The 17,671-nt window shown below is 38.5% G+C and overlaps 1 protein-coding gene across 1 annotated transcript; it reads left to right on the forward strand.

Moving 5' to 3' along the window:
* The first annotated feature begins 9,969 nt into the window (after positions 1–9,969).
* On the forward strand, positions 9,970–17,260 carry ptges3l (prostaglandin E synthase 3 like). Its single transcript, XM_052112473.1, has 7 exons — positions 9,970–10,227; positions 10,414–10,527; positions 14,676–14,742; positions 15,025–15,123; positions 16,258–16,347; positions 16,492–16,551; positions 16,634–17,260. The coding sequence occupies exons 1-7, from the start codon at positions 10,199–10,201 to the stop codon at positions 16,640–16,642; spliced, it is 468 nt and encodes a 155-aa protein (XP_051968433.1). The 5' UTR covers positions 9,970–10,198; the 3' UTR covers positions 16,643–17,260.
* The last annotated feature ends 411 nt before the right edge of the window (positions 17,261–17,671 follow it).

Genomic DNA, 17,671 nt, shown 5'->3' on the forward strand with positions numbered 1-17,671 from the left:
CAGAGGAAACTGAGGACCAGTTGGTTTCTGCATTAACATTGTCTTAAAAATATGTTGAAATGCTGGGTCCTGTAGTAGGGATGTAGTAAAGCGCCATCTATATGATTTTCTTTTCTCTATATGCGGTAACATCTCTTAACACTACAAAGCATGATCTGAAACTAAAATGTTCCCAATTGAGCAGTCAGTGGAATATGGAATAAGTGACTTAGATATAAAAAATATATATATATTCCAAAGTAAATCTTATGAACTGATGAAAAAATGGTGTAGTCTCCAGAAGACAAAGATTTTTACACATCTTCTGAAGTATCAGCATTGCTCTAAAGGGTCTACACACATTTGCATCACTATAATCAAGGATTGGATACATTAAAAGACTGAAGTCTCCACACAAATGCACATCATGAAGGATCTCAGCTGCTTTTAGCTTTAAATCAAGATCTATAAAAAGTTATGATCATCAGCATTGGGTGCATAAATATTAGCCAAAATAAGATTTTGCCCCTGTATTTCAGCCAAAATAATAATGACTCTTCCTAAATATTCTTTGATCTGTTTGAGACATTTGAATTGTAACTGCTTACTTATCAATGTGATGACTCTCCTGCTCTTCCTTGAACTGGCACTACCAAATGCATGCCCACCCCATACCCTGCAAAGTATATAATTTTTTTAAGCTTTAGAAAAGATGCCGCCTTCCTTCTTTTCATAGGGTGCCTCAGCCCATTAACATTCCACGAGGATAGAAACATTTGACCTATATTAAAGTGTGAAATCTTGGCATGCAAAGAAAATGTGTGTACCCAAGGCTAAATTCTATAGACCACTATCCAACACTGATGTAACCATAAAATCCTTAATAACCCACAGAACAGAAGAAAAAGTGCTTCAACCTTGTGTATAATAGTCCCAACTGGTGTCCATTGCAGTTATCCTCAGGAGGACTCTCCATAGACATAAGGATTTTTATACTGTACAGACTATATATTCCATCCCATAACCCTACCCCTAAACCTAACGCTCACAAAAAAAGTTTCAGCATTTTTAAATAATAAAAAAAAAACATTGTGTAGTATGTTTTTTAAGCAATTTGAAAAAACAAAATTCACACACGCATATATATATATATATATATATATATATATATTATTATATATTATTTTTTTTTTCTTCTTTTAATTCCTTAACATAAACCGTGCCATTAAACTGTACATAAATGTGTTCAGTAAAATACTAAATAAACTAGGCCCTGGTAAACAATAACATCGGACCCACAAAGTTAACGAATGGGCTCAACAGCAAGTCAACAAAGAGGGTCAGGCAGGAGCCAGCTCCAAAATGTTGGCACCAATTCACTCACATTGTATGGACCAAAATTGATGAGAAAGTCTTGTGGAAATATTCATTTGAGTTCAGCAGATTAACTATTACTTTCATTTCATAAAGGTTAATTAAACAGTTGACTTAACAATTATATTTCAATATGTGAAATGTTAAATAGTTTTACAAAGCGCATGCAAAACACCTTTTTTGCACTCATAATATCTCTTCGCATGCACAGAATGCCATGCAGAACAAGTGACAATGTGTATAAATACATTTCTTTCTAATTTATGCAGTGTATTTATTCATTTGCACATTTGACATATTTATTGTTGAGTCAAATTGAGAATAAATGATCTATTTATGATGTATGATGAATCTATGAGGATATTTCTGATATAGAGGTTGGTAAAATCGGTAACATGGTTACCTGGAAAGGAGAGTTGTCTGAGTCACACCAGCTGACCACTAGTGTTCCTCAGGGATCAGTGCTTGGACCCCTCCTCTTCTCAATCTATACTACATCTTTTGGATCAGTAATTAAGGCACATGGCTTTTCCTTGTGATCCCAGCCAAACCATCTGTTGACCTCAACCTCACCCTTCATGTTGGTTCGACTACACTAATGTCTACCAGGACAGCCTGGATTCTGGAAGTAGTGGTAGATGACCAGCTTAAATTTACTGCCCCAACTTATCCACCTTGCAGGTTCACATTTTAGGAAAATCAGACCTTTCCTGTCTGAACATTCTGCACAGATCCTGGTCCAACTCTAGTCATTTCAAGACTGAACTACTGTAATCCTCTGTTGGCTGGCATCCCAGCTAGCATAGCCACTGCAGATGGTCCAGAATGCAGCAGCATGTCTGGTCCTCAATCAGCCAAAGAGAGCTTATTCATCCCACCCTTGATTTCACTCCACCGGATACCTGTTGCTACCCACATTGCAATCAAGGTCTTCAGGACAGCCAGTGGAAAAGCATCCTCTTCCTTCTGTTCACTCCTCCATGTCCCAACTCGCTCTCTGGGGTAAATGAAGGAATGGCACCTGGTGGTCCTATCACATTGAGGCACAAAGTCTATTTCAAGATCATCCACTTTCTCTGTTCTTCTATGGTGGAATGAGCTTCCAACCTCCAAACGATCTGATGAAACTAACTCAACATTCAAGGACCAGCTGAAAACACATCTGTTGCAAGAGCACTTAACCAATCCACACTAACTGCACTTACTTTAAAAAAATATCTTTATTGCAATATACATTGCAATGGAAATTGATAAAAAGTCTGAAAAAAAAAATATTTTTAATTTAAAACAATATCAAAAGTAATGGTAGACTTGTCATGTTCTTTGCAAAGAAGCAATTTTATTATTAAATATAATTTTCTATTATATTTACTTGACATTTTTTTCAATACAGCAAAAATAAAGCATGAATAAAAAACTTGCATGACTAAAAAAGGCATTATAAAAAAAGAATATGTTTAACTTTTAAGCATTTGATTTGGATTTAGCCTTCAATTTGATACTGGAATTTTTTTTGGCAACTATATAGTGAAAATGCATGGTTCACAAAGGTTTAATTTAATAATGCATTGAGGTAATTTAATCTGTGTGATCACTTCTCTCACTGTGTTTGTGGCTGAAGAGATGCTGTTTGAAAGCTTGACAGCATCAGCAGGTGAACAGGGTTTAGGGGAGGGTCAGTTCCATACCACCGAGGACGCAGCTATTATGTATCAAGCTTTTCCAAATTTTTTAACAGAGGTGACATTAGCTGGACATTTATTGTTATTTAGTTCATTTTTTAAAACATTGGTGGATAAATACAAATGTCATTTTTACAAATAAAAAACAACAAGAAAACCATGTGGAAGACATTAAATAAAAATAATACATCCGTTTTTAATTGAACCATTTTATGTGTCTCAAGACAAGCCAGTCCACTTGGTGGCCAACTTGGGAACACTCTTGCGCAGCTATTTTCAAGGCATACAAGTGGCATAAAAATATATTTCGGCCCTGTCCCAAATGGCACCTATCCCACTTGATGTGGACTTGCCATTTAGTGGCCTTCCTTCATTTGCGCATTTCCATGAAGTCCACGAGACTGTAAGGTGTCCCATTTTACATTTTAGTGCTCAGTGGGGTGCTCTTGAGCGCCCACTTTGCCCCTCAACAGACCTTATTCACGCTAGCATCATCTTTGATTGGGAATGACATCAAAGCTGTGAGGGATAGGCTTACAGTACCATGGCTGCGTTCCACTTCACTTTTAACGTCCACTCGCTAATTCCCCCAAGCACTTCCCCTCTGGGGAATCCCCACCGCCATTTTGGAAGTGTGTTCCACTTCGTTCAGTGAGTGAGGGAAGTTTCTGTTGACAGACCCTCAACCCCTCGATTTTGACCGTGGGAGCGAGTCTACTCTGATGTATGCTTTAGGCAGCTCCATATCCCATTATGCAAATTGTGACGTGACAGCAGATTGCACTTCATAAACCCCACACGACTCTAATGTTTGATGGAAGTGAAGTTAGATCAATTAATCAGTTTAGAAAAGCTATATTGAGATTTAACAGCATAATAATTGTAGCTACATGTTAGTCACACAATTATAGCCAATGTGTTCATTGTTATATTACAATTTTTGTTTGTGTAAATCTTGATTAATCAGTACAAGATTTAAACATAAGCCTCTGAAATCAATCTCTGAAAACATTGTTTTCTCAGGTGCAAAAAAATCACTAAATAATTCCACAAATTGACATCAGCCCTCAACATGCTCCAAGTGATCAAGGGTTAAGGGTGTTCCAGTTACAGTATACCCATTGCATGTCTTCCACTAGTAGTGGACACTCGTGCAACGTAGGCAGTGACATACATCTGAGTCCATGAGATGGAGTGAAGTTTGCGAGGGAAGGGGATACAAATTTGAAATGGAACACTGCCCAAAACTTCAATGGGACAAATGGTTTACCGTTTAAAGCTGACTAAAGCTCCTAGATCACATCTGATTTTCCATAACTCATGTTTTCTGGAGTCCTTTGTATACTGAGTGTTTTTGGACAGATATTTTATCAATGTTTTGTCAATGGAACAATCACAAAACAATTTAAACTCTAGTACAGTCCATTGAAGAGACTGTAAGTCTATCCCTCAGAGCATCATTGTCATTCCCATTAAACATCAAAGATGGCGCAAGCGTGAATAAGGTCTTTGCGCCCTTCGGCGCATTTTTAGCATTTAACATTGAACATTAATAATTACAGTTTTTTAGAACACCAAAACAGTCAACAGAGTAATGCATTTTTTCCCAGCAAACCAGGGTCCTTTATAAATATTTTAATGCAAATTGAGTCCCAAGTCCTCATACAAAGACATAGTTTGTATTGCTTTCATGTTTGAACCTCAAAACGTTGGTTTGCTTTTGGAGAATTTGTATTTATGAATATGGTATTTTGCTAACAGAAAAATAAGGTTTATCATAAAAACATCCTGCATAGCTAGTAAGATTCTACCCCTTAAAGAAAGATCTCGCTGGAGCTCCAAATACAGCCTTTTTTGTGTGCTCTAAATCAATGGATTTAATTTTATAGATCATCTTTCATTCCTAAATATGAAACCTGATCTGTTTTTTAATATTACAGATTTCAGAAATGTTACACTCTTTGACAGACATCGATTCACATTTTGATAGGTTCAAAAATAGGCCTGATGCTTTGGAAAATTGGTGACTATACTCTAGTGCTAAGAAAATTGGTTAGCATCTTGCAAAAAAGAGTGGTATCATCAGCCAACTGACTGATCAGTATCTGTATGTCAGCGATACCACAGAGACCACTATTGAAAATATATGAAGCAAATATTTGTGACACAAGTAAAAACAAATAAGGGGATATTGGACATCCTTGTCTTATTCCACATGACAAGTTAAATCTAGGGAATGTGCCATATTTAATTGAACTACAGCAGTTATAATTAAGTGTTCTTCCATTATACCAAAATATTCACCAAAACCACATTTTTGCAATGATTTAAAAATGTAATTGTTTTCAACCAAATCAAAAGCTTTATAAGAATAAAGAAAAAGAAAAAAACTGTTATTGTTACGTTCGTAGGTGAGGCAGACGAGGAGTAGGGATCTACATGCAGGTTCTTTATTGAACAAAATGAAAATAAACAAGACAGGAACAAAGGAAACAACCACGAGGGGAAAAAGGAAACCAAAACATGAGAACATCAAGGGAACATGAACAGGGAGAACAGGGAGAACAGGGAGAACAGGGAGAACAGGGAGAACAGGGAGAACAGGGAGAACAGGGAGAACAGGGAGAACAGGGAGAAGCATCTACATCAAGCATCACAAACAACGACCGACAGAGACTGAACAAACAACCAGGGTTTAAATACAGAAAGGAACAAACAAGGGAATGAGGGACACCTGGGGAAACAATCAGGGAAGGAGGAACAATCAGTGGAAAACCAATCATAAAAAGAAACTACAAAAGGACTACAAAAACCAAACAGGAAACAGGAACTAAACTAAACTTCAACATAAAAGCACAAAAACAAAAGACAACAGTGAACATGACAGTTATGTTCAACAAAATCACTATAATCAATTAATCTAATGTTATTAGTTATGTGCCAACTCCTCATAAATCTATCCAAGCATCCAAGCATACTTTATGTCTTTTCACAGTGTGGTGGGGTGAGCAAGAAACAGACACAATGGGTATGGCATCAAGCCTCAGGGAGGCATTTATTGGAAATGATAATAAAATAACAAGTCAATAAAGGGGAATAATAAAGTGTCCAAGGGGAATAGTGTTCATAATAAAGAGGGAATCTGGCTTCCTCGCAGTGAGACTGGGCTCTGTGAAGGGCAGGGTAGTGTCTTTGGAAAGGCCTAGGCATGAGCTGGGTCCGTACTCCACACATGCTCCCCTCCAGTGTCCACGGCGTGAGGGGCAGCGGTGTCCTTGGCGACCTGACTTGGCAGGTGAGCAGGTGAGACGGGAAGATGGCCCGGCCTGTAGTCCTTCGGCCGCTATGTGTGCAATTATCCCCCGGCGACTCGTCTAATCGGCCCGGGGGGCCAGCGGTGAAAGACAGCAGTGACGAAGCATTATTCACATCAGGTATGCTTCATTCACCGATGTCAGAACGAGGCTTATTAATTATGCACCTCTTCTCGCTCTCCTGCCCAACTCCCATCATAAGCCGTTCTGCCACAACAGATAATATGGCCAAAATTTTATAGTCATTATTACGAAGTGTGATGGGTTGCCAATTGTCCGAACTGATGAGATATTTCTTTGGTTTGGGAATTAATGTGATAATACGCTGTCAATGTGGGAGGCAGAGCTTCTTTATCAATACTCTCTCTAAAAACTCAGAGGGATTTATTGTTTTTCAGATACTTGATAGCACTTTGTACTTCCTCAGGAGGAACAGAGCCATCACAAAAATTTAGAAGATCACAGAAGATCATAATCTTCTTTTCCTTGAGAATGTCTGATGTTTTGGCATCTTTCCACACTTTGTCCCACTGAGAGAGTGATGAGAAGATGTTTCAGAAGCAGAACGCACCCCCAGCTGATGAGCGATGACAACTCCTTCAGGCAGCTTTGCAGCAATGCTTGGCGAAACCTGGCTGAAGTTGCGCCTTTCACAAAGGTCAGCATTGTCAAGTTTTTCCATTTTATTTTCAAGTCCTTCCGTTTTTCAGTCAAACTCTTTCCCTGCTCACCTTGGTATTCCAATTAGTTTTTTTTTCTACCCTCTGAATTCAGCATAGTGTCTCTTCGTGCATGGCCTCCATTCTCTGAATGAATCTCATGAGCAGAGCTTCAATAACCACAGGAATCTCCGTACTTGGTTCGTTTATTTATTTATTTATTTTTGGCAGGATTTGGTTCAGGTGTATCAGGTAAAGGCGCCAGTCCAGGCTGTTCAACATCCAATTCAGCACACATAGTTTTCTCCTTTCATAGCAAGATGTGTTTCTTCTTTTTCTTCCATGCTCATGAGTCAGCAGTTTGTAGCATGAACGTGGTTTAAAATTGGTGGCTATCAAGCAAAAACCATTTGTGTCAGCAAACCCCAATTAACAAAAAAGTAAAAAAAAAAAAATGGCTATTGTTCTGACAGTATTAAAAGCACACTATAGTTAGTTCTGAACAGAAAAGGTTTAAAATAGCCAGGATTTGAGCAAAGTTTTCTAGAGCTAAAGCAAATTCGTCTTCCTATGAGGCCATCTTGTGAAGTGGATTAATGCTGCCTTCATGTGCTATCAGAATTATCCTACTTCCCACTTCTGAAGTGGTAATTACAAATATGTCGTGTTCACGTGCTTTGTTTTCCAAAAGAACAGGAAACATGGATGATGCCAGGTTCATTCATACATATTTCTTGAGGAACATTTATTTTGACACCATAATACATATTACTCAGTTAGCTTGCTGGCGATAATGGATTTTCTCAGTGTAAAAATTTACAAAATGCATAGAATGTTTGCTGATATACATAAATGAATTTGACCAAAATGGCAAGCACTAACAATTAGCTGTATTTAGAAAAATGAACAAAACCTGTCATTCACTACAGAAACTGTACTCTTCTCTGCCATGCTGAAAGTTTAGAACTCCTCCCATCTCAGAAACTCAGGTCTCAAAATAATTTCAGAGTTTCCCCAGTCGTAATTATGACTTGAGGGGTCATAAACCATAATTTTCACATACTTCAACAGTGCATCTTGAATTATTTGGATATATTATGAATATGTTAATTAATAAAGTTTCAATAACATAAAAGCAAGCGCACCGATGCACTACAGCTGCGAAAAAACACGTCCTGAAGTGATGCGCAAGTGATCAAGGATATTTCATTTTAAAACACGTCTTGCTTTGATTCCTCTGTCTCATTTCATTTCCTTCCACCCTTTCCTCCTTTCCTAAGATGGTGGAGTTAGGAAGCGAGGAAAGGAAACAAGGATGCACAATTTCAGAAATGAGAAGCACCTAGTGTGACGTAATGAAGCCTCGTTTGCTGAAATCATGTGACTTGGCCAGTTTGATACACGCTCTGAAGCATTGGTTTGAACAAATGTTTGTAAAAGTTTCAAAGCTTTATGAAGCATGTTTCGAAAAAAGCACAATTTATGATTCCAATGTTGTCATATGTTACTTCTGATTTGAAAAACGTTCTTTTCTCGTAATCTTGACCAACCGTTTTGGAGATTTCGGTCATTCCCCACTCAAGTAGATAGGTGCTGCACTTGTTTGCTGCTTGTTTACATATAAAAATAGCTGTAATGCCGATTAACCAGACTTGCTTAAAAGACTTGTCTTTGCCAGCAAGTCAGTCCACTGTCGGCCATCTTTGGAATGCTCTCGGGAGACAATTTTCAGTCATTAAAGTGCAGCTCCTATCTACATGAATGGGGAAAGACCAAAACCTCAAAAACGGTCAAGATTACAATCAAAGAACATATTTCAAACCAGCAGTAAAATCTGACAACACTGGTATCATAAAGTGTGCGTCTTTACATCATATTACTCTAAAAAATGCATTTTCCCGCCTTGTATAGCTAATGTGCATGCGCAATATCGAATTGATTGACAGGCGATGTCTGAATCTAAAAGATGATTGGCTCTTTTACTTGTAAGGCGGGACTATCGTTTTACATCCCAGGTGTCTCAAGATGCAATTTAAAAAACATAAAGTTCTTTATAACGTTTTAACTTGACTAAACGTGGTGCAACGGTCAAAAACGCCTATCCAGCCTGTGTTTACATATGAAAACAATTGAAATCAGAGGAGACACACGTAAATTGTTTGAACAACACCTGAGTGTCTGTAAGTGACAGTATGTTAGGTAGGCCTGTTTATTTTTTCCTTGATTACAAACCCGAAGTCATGCTTGAAAAACTGTCCTGAACCTGGACCGAAACCTGCCTGTTTGATGGGTCACGTTAGGAATGGAACGGGTTGCAGACCACTACAAAAAAAGTGCAATTCTTCAAAGCTGTTGGTAACATAATACTTTTGGTTTTGCGTTATGCTGCATACTTGTCACTAGGTGTCAGCACAACAACATAAACAACAACAACAACAACAACAACAACAACAAAAACTTTCTGCATGCATTTATAACTTATACGTTTCTTTTATTAGGGTTTACCCAATTAAATTAGGCTTTCACTAAACAATCTACAGTATAAGAGTTGTGTTTACATGTAATTGTATGTTTGGAAAATCCATTTCCAATATGTGGAACCACCATTTGTTGTTTAGGGTGGGACTATCTCGTTGTACAACCAATCAAACGACAAGGATAATGTATATTTTGTTTTGTTTTGTGAATTTCTGAATGTCAAAAGGATCATTTTACACTTTTGAATAATGAAATGTGTTTTTAATAAAAAATCTATTAACCATTTTTGTTTTTTCAGTGTTTTGTGATGTTGAATATGCATTATGCCCTTAGTATATATTGTGTTAAAGTTTGCATCTGTTCTTCACAAGACCTCTGGCAGATTCTTAGCCCTCCTCCGCAGGCAGTGGGAGGGTGTTTTGGTGAAAGGAGATATCCTGGTCTGGGTGAGGACAGAATTTACAGTGATTTTCCAGAGTGTTCCACCACCACCTTTAAATGGGAAGAGCAGGGGGGGTGAAGTGGTATGTTCCTCTCACAGCTGCTGATGCCATCCATCCTAAAAATAGAGCCAACCACTCAGCCAGCCACACAGAAACACTGAACTCTCTCCGGTGAATTCTGAACTCTGAAAGTCCAGAAGACCACATTATCTATTGACATCTCAGATATTTGCCAGTAAAAGGCAACGTTAACTCTACAAAAAGACAAGATGCCAAAGATTGTTAGACCGGAGAACTGGTAAGTGAATTGAATATTAGAAATGGTAGAAGCTAAGTGTTGTGGGGTACATGTGGTTTTCACAAGGAAAACTGAACTTCGAGAACAATATGTGTGTTGTTTAGATTTTCGGACAGCAATCCAAAGTTTTGTCATTTAATGAGAAATATGTCTAAATTCTCTAAATGGACTATTTCATTTCTTAAGCCAACCAGCCAGAACATTATGGTTTGACCGGAAAAAGTATGTCACCATCAACTTTGCGGTTCAAAACCCAAAAGAGGTTCAAGTAGACATCCAGGACACTAAAATCATTCTAAGGTAAGAACATTAAGTTTCATCATTATCAAACAATTCATTTATTTATGTTTATGTTTTTTTTTTTTTATCTTCTGTTATTCTGTAAGAGTGTTCCACAGAAAAATGACAGAATTAATCTTAATAGTTTCTCCTAGACAGCAATGAGAATGCATGGAGCTTAAATAGACCTTAGTTTGCCAAAGTCTCCTGCTTTTCAAATGTTTCTCATGAGAAAAAGAGACTCCTACAATCTCACACATAACTCTAAATCTAGAGTTTCAGAAGGAATCTCAACAGTATCTCAAACTCTTTTCAGATTTGCAAAGACACCAAAGTCAGCAATCAAATGCCAAATATACATTTTAACAAAACAAATTCTTCCATGGTGAAATTATATGAGCTTTGCGATCCACATTCATTTTGAAGCTCTATACTCTTACTACATTTGTAATTGTCTTACAAATTCTTGTTTAATTGCATTTATCCTAAGGAGTTTTAGGAGAAACATGATACATTGCTGATAAGTTGATGCATGAAATAGATACAGTACTGTGTAAAACTCTTAGGCACTTAAGATGTTTCACTAAAGCATTTGTCTTAAGATGGTTGTTTATATCGCCAGCTTTAGTGTGTCAATATGATATTTAAATGTTAGACTCCCAAACATTCCTTTGCAAATAGAAAAGATTAGACTAGAAGAACAGGGAGCCCTGCAACAGATGTCATGGCCCCCCAAAAAGCCCCCCACTGAACATTGTGTCAGTCTGAGATTACATAAAGAGACAGAAACAATTGAGACAGCCTGAATAGATAGAAGAACTGTGGAACATCATATCTGCCAACAACCAAGAGAAACTGTGTCCAGATGTATCTAGGAGACTTGGTGCTGTTTTAAAGGCAAAGGTGGTCACACTGAATATTTATTGAGCTTTTTTTATGTTTACTGGACTTTTATGACTTTAATTGATAAATGAAAACTATTTATGTCCTTATATTTGAAGATATCCTCACTATGCAACATTTTTCACAAGTACAGTACTGTATATATATATATATATATATACACTCACCTAAAGGATTATTAGGAACACCTGTTCAGTTTCTCATTAATGCAATTATCTAATCAACCAATCACATGGCAGTTGCTTCAATGCATTTAGGGGTGTGGTCCTGGTCAAGACAATCTCCTGAACTCCAAACTGAATGTCAGAATGGGAAAGAAATGTGATTTAAGCAATTTTGAGCATGGCATGGTTGTTGGTGCCAGACGGGTCAGTCTGAGTATTTCACAATCTGCTCAGTTACTGGGATTTTCACGCACAACCATTTCTAGGGTTTACAAAAAATGGTGTGAAAAGGGAAAAACATCCAGTATGCGGCAGTCCTGTGGGCGAAAATGCCTTGTTGATGCTAGAGGTCAGAGGAGAATGGGCCGACTGATTCAAGCTGATAGAAGAGCAACTTTGCCTGAAATAACCACTTGTTACAACCGAGGTATGCAGCAAAGCATTTGTGAAGCCACAACACGCACAACCTTGAGGCAGATGGGCTACAACAGCAGAAGACCCCACCGGGTACCACTCATCTCATCCACTACAAATAGGAAAAAGAGGCTACAATTTGCAAGAGCTCACCAAAATTGGACAGTTGAAGACTGGAAAAATGTTGCCTGGTCTGATGAGTCTCGATTTCTGTTGAGACATTCAGATGGTAGAGTCAGAATTTGACGTAAACAGAATGAGAACATGGATCCATCATGCCTTGTTACCACTGTGTAGGCTGGTGGTGGTGGTGTAATGGTGTGGGGGATGTTTTCTTGGCACACTTTAGGCCCCTTAGTGCCAATTGGGCATCGTTTAAATGCCACGGCCTACCTGAGCATTGTTTCTGACCATGTCCATCCCTTTATAGCCACCATGTACCCATCCTCTGATGGCTACTTCCAGCAGAATAATGCACCATGTCACAAAGCTCGAATCATTTCAAATTGGTTTCTTGAACATGACAATGAGTTCACTGTACTAAAATGGCCCCCACAGTCACCAGATCTCAACCCAAAAGAGCATCTTTGGGATGTGGTGGAACGGGAGCTTCGTGCCCTGGATGTGCATCCCACAAATCTCCATCAACTGCAAGATTCTATCCTATCAATATGGGCCAACATTTCTAAAGAAAGCTTTCAGCACCTTGTTGAATCAATGCCACGTAGAATTAAGGCAGTTCTGAAGGCGAAAGGGGGTCAAACACATTAGTATGGTGTTCCTAATAATCCTTTAGGTGAGTGTATATATATACAGTGAGGAAAATAAGTATTTGAACACCCTGCTATTTTGCAAGTTCTCCCACTTAGAAATCATGGAGGGGTCTGAAATTGTCATCGTAGGTGCATGTTCACTGTGAGAGACATAATCTAAAAAAAAAAAATCCAGAAATCACAATGTATGATTTTTTTACTATTTATTTGTATGATACAGCTGCAAATAAGTATTTGAACACCTGAGAAAATCAATGTTAATATTTGGTACAGTAGCCTTTGTTTGCAATTACAGAGGTCAAACGTTTCCTGTAGTTTTTCACCAGGTTTGCACACACTGCAGGAGGGATTTTGGCCCACTCCTCCACACAGATCTTCTCTAGATCAGTCAGGTTTCTGGGCTGTCGCTGAGAAACACGGAGTTTGAGCTCCCTCCAAAGATTCTCTATTGGGTTTAGGTCTGGAGACTGGCTAGGCCACGCCAGAACCTTGATATGCTTCTTACAGAGCCACTCCTTGGTTACCTGGCTGTGTGCTTCGGGTCATTGTCATGTTGGAAGACCCAGCCTCGACCCATCTTCAATGCTCTAACTGAGGGAAGGAGGTTGTTCCCCAAAATCTCGCAATACATGGCCCCGGTCATCCTCTCATTATTATAGTGCAGTCGCCCTGTCCCATGTGCAGAAAAACACCCCCAAAGCATGATGCTACCACCCCCATGCTTCACAGTAGGGATGGTGTTCTTGGGATGGTACTCATCATTCTTCTTCCTCCAAACACAGTTAGTGGAATTATGACCAAAAAGTTCTATTTTGGTCTCATCTGACCACATGACTTTCTCCCATGACTCCTCTGGATCATCCAAATGGTCATTGGCAAACTTAAGACAGGCCTTGACATGTGCTGGTTTAAGCAGGGGAACCTTCCGTGCCATGCATGATTTCAAACCATGACGTCTTAGTGTATTACCAACAGTAACCTTGGAAACGGTGGTCCCAGCTCTTTTCAGGTCATTGACCAGCTCCTCCCGTGTAGTTCTGGGCTGATTTCTCACCTTTCTTAGTATCATTGAGACCCCACGAGGTGAGATCTTGCATGGAGCCCCAGTCCGAGGGAGATTGACAGTCATGTTTAGCTTCTTCCATTTTCTAATGATTGCTCCAACAGTGGACCTTTTTTCACCAAGCTGCTTGGCAATTTCCCCGTAGCCCTTTCCAGCCTTGTGGAGGTGTACAATTTTGTCTCTAGTGTCTTTTGACAGCTCTTTGGTCTTGGCCATGTTAGTAGTTGGATTCTTACTGATTGTATGGGGTGGACAGGTGTCTTTATGCAGCTATCGACCTCAAACAGGTGCATCTAATTTAGGATAATAAATGGAGTGGAGGTGGACATTTTAAAGGCAGACTAACAGGTCTTTGAGGGTCAGAATTCTAGCTGATAGACAGGTGTTCAAATACTTATTTGCAGCTGTATCATACAAATAAATAGTTAAAAAATCATACATTGTGATTTCGGGATTTTTTTTAGGTTATGTCTCTCACAGTGGACATGCACCTACGATGACAATTTCAGACCCTCCATGATTTCCAAGTGGGAGAACTTGCAAAATAGCAGGGTGTTCAAATACTTATTTTCCTCACTGTATATATATATATATATATATATATATATATATATATATATATATATATATATGCATTCTTCTTCTTTAGGATAATATGGTTTGTTGCTGTCTAGTTACAGCACCCACACTAACATAGGGGTTTTCAAACTTTTGATGCCAAACCTTTAGCATTTTCCGCTGACCTCCTATCACTTCTTGGCGGAGTTTAAAAACCCTGGCAATATTGTTTTTAGAAAATAACAATCAAGAGCATGTGTCAAATAATAATCTTTCAAACAATATTCTTTTCAGCTGTAAAGATGTTGATGACAACATTATCTACAACGAGATTGAATTTTACGACCGGGTATTAAAATCTGTAAGTAGTTTACCATCTCTTTTGTGATCAACCCTGAAGCCTAACCCTAACTTTTAACCCTTAAACATAGTTTTGTTGGTGTTTCATAATGTATTCAGGTTGATTCATTTAAATAGTATTTTTTACTTTGATAAAAGGAGTTAATTTACATGTTCCCACATGACTCATCATTTTGAAGTTTGCACATACTGTATATAGCACATGTGTAAAGGATGCTATGTGGAGGCACCAGATATCTGTTTTCTGTTGCTTTGAGTAACTTTGTGGTTGATGCTCTTTTAGGATTCGAGGGAGAAGGTCTATGATCGTACTATTAATGTGTTGATAAGGAAAAGGAAGGAAAATGTGGCATGGCCCCGACTCCAAAAAGATCCAGCAAAGGTATCGACACTTCACTGATGCCTGATCTTGTGCATGCAGAATTGGTAACTACACAATTACAAATTAAGACTTGAATTAAACTAATTTAGTTTCAAAATGATATAAGTCAATTCATTACAAACAACTATATCTACTTTATTTAATTGACTTGATAGCAAAAACTGAGTGAATATGTGCATATCTCAATGAGGCTCTTTTAAATTTATAGATTTGGCCAAATTCAGTGAGCCCAAAAAGTATTTGCACATTTAAGCGACACAAATTCCATTGCGTTAGGTAAAAAAAAATCAAACCAAGTGGCACCCACTTTTTAAGCAAAACATTTCACTGAAAGAGTTTGGTAGGTGTTATTATCAAACAAAACATACCATTCAAACACTTTCTGGTTGTCAGACTGGTTGACAAATGTTAATGTGATGTACTACACCTGTGTTTACTCTGCTAGGACACCTGGAAAGTGGGGAAGTGACTTTACACTTCCCCTAAAATGAATACATTGGGACAAGTTCAAATTAAATGCAAGAATGGCTAAGAAAAGCCAGCTAAGTTAGTTTTGGCGAGAGGTCTGGCATTACTTGTCGCTGATGCCACTTGATTTTTATTTAATTTAATTTATTTTCTCCCAATTTGGAATGCCCAATTCCCACTATTTAGTAGGTCCTCATGGTGGCGTGGTTACTCACTTCAATCCGGGTGGCGGAGGACAAGTCTCAGTTGTCTCTGCTTCTGAGACAGTCAATCCATATTATCACGTGGCTCGTTGTGCATGACACCGCGGAGAGTCACAGCATGTGGAGGCTCATGCTACTCTCCACGATCCACGCACAACTTACCACACGCCCCATTGAGAGCGAGAACCACTAATCGTGACCACGAGGATGTAACCCCATGCGTCTCTACCCTCCCTAGCAACCGGCCCAATTTAGTTACTTTGGAGACCTGTCTGGAGTCACTCAGCACACCCTGGATTCAAACTCATAACTCCAGGCCTGATGCCACTTGATTGAATATTTTGCTATCTGATGCAATTAATTATAATACACTTAACTTTCCAAATACTTTATGGGGCCAGTTTATCGAATAATATACCTGGTATAGCCTATATATCTGAGCATTCTTTTCTCGCCCCTGCAGCCGGCGTGGCTGTTTGTAGACTTTGATAACTGGAGGGACTGGGAAAATGAGGATGAAGAGGGCATGGCAGAATACGAGCAGTACATTGATGTAAGTACCTGTATATTTAATCTGTTCATAGTGGATTATGCAAACTCAGACACCTGTTATCATATCACTTAATGCCACTGGATGTTATTATGACTTCATAATAAATCCATGTAGTATAACAATGTAATGACTGTTGAAATGCAGATGATTAATGATTTGAAGCAGAAGGGAGAGCCACCTGCCATGGATGACCTGGATGATCTCGTAAGTGTCTGGAACAACATGTGTAGTCTTTAGCCATTTCAGATCTGTTTTGATGTCATCACTACACTTTTTTTCTTTACAGAGTGACTGAGCTGAGTGCCATGTCCCATGATGAACCTTCAACGTTTTCTAAAATATGATGAGTACAATAAAGGCAAGTTCACACTGCCACAACAAACATATATTTCCAACGGTTCTTGAATCGTTGTGTTTACCCTACTGCTGTTTGTTGGTGTTTGCTGGAGCAGTGCGAACACTGTAAAAAATGCTGTGTCAGTTAACCTAAAAATGTGCTTCAACTGGTTTTATTTAAGTCAATATTTAATAATTTCATATATTAGGTTACACCAAACATATTTTTTTACAGTGTAGCCTTATTAATATATAAACGTCCTTCTTTTAAACCTTTGCATTTATTCAATTCTTTACCACCTTGCAAATCTTCATTGACGTGTAAGAAACAAAATCAGATTGTTTAGTGTATTTGTTGTCTTTTCATGTTGGGAATGAAAATGAAAGATGTTTTGGTTACCTATCACTGCCCACGTGTCATGTGTAGTTATTTTCCACCTTGCTGTACATAGTTTCTCTGCGCTTACGAAGCTTTGATAGATAATTCCTTGGAGCTGCAGCTGGTGCTGGGATCGCCAGTCTTCGCCAGCACAGTTTAAGTTGATGTCTATTGTTGTAAATAAATCCTATGAACTGTTCCTCTGCTATTGGGTCTCTGTCTCACGCTTTCTGACAGCTGTGTGTGTGTGTGTGTGTGTGTGTGTGTGTGCGTGTGTGTGTGTGTGTGTGTATTAACCTCCATTTAAATATTAACCAGCTTTGCCCAGTTTTCTTTTACTGTCTTTTATAAATGCTTAAATTTTGATCCTCCATGTGAGTTTGTGATGTAGAGCAAAGGGCAGAGCATTTTGTATTTTTTGTATGCATTGGCCTGGAGAATCTATACAGGGGAGAGCAGTCTATTACATCACAGACTGCACAAACAGTCTTATCAATGTTTTTCACTCCTAACTGAAGGTTACATGTTGAAAGTGTGCCACACAGCACAGATCTGTCCCCAAAAATGCATAGGTTGTTATTTGGTCACTTGCAAATAAGGCATGCAAAT

Source organism: Xyrauchen texanus, chromosome 40 (assembly GCF_025860055.1).
Source record: "Xyrauchen texanus isolate HMW12.3.18 chromosome 40, RBS_HiC_50CHRs, whole genome shotgun sequence".
Taxonomy (NCBI): domain Eukaryota; kingdom Metazoa; phylum Chordata; class Actinopteri; order Cypriniformes; family Catostomidae; genus Xyrauchen; species Xyrauchen texanus.

Excerpts from the sequence above, each read along its gene's own strand:
- ptges3l (XM_052112473.1), top strand. The coding sequence starts at position 10,199 with ATGCCAAAGATTGTTAGACCGGAGAACTG. Across the intron at positions 14,743-15,024 it reads ACGACCGGGTATTAAAATCT|GATTCGAGGGAGAAGGTCTA; the intron begins GTAAGTAGTTTA and ends ATGCTCTTTTAG. Across the intron at positions 16,348-16,491 it reads AATACGAGCAGTACATTGAT|ATGATTAATGATTTGAAGCA; the intron begins GTAAGTACCTGT and ends GTTGAAATGCAG.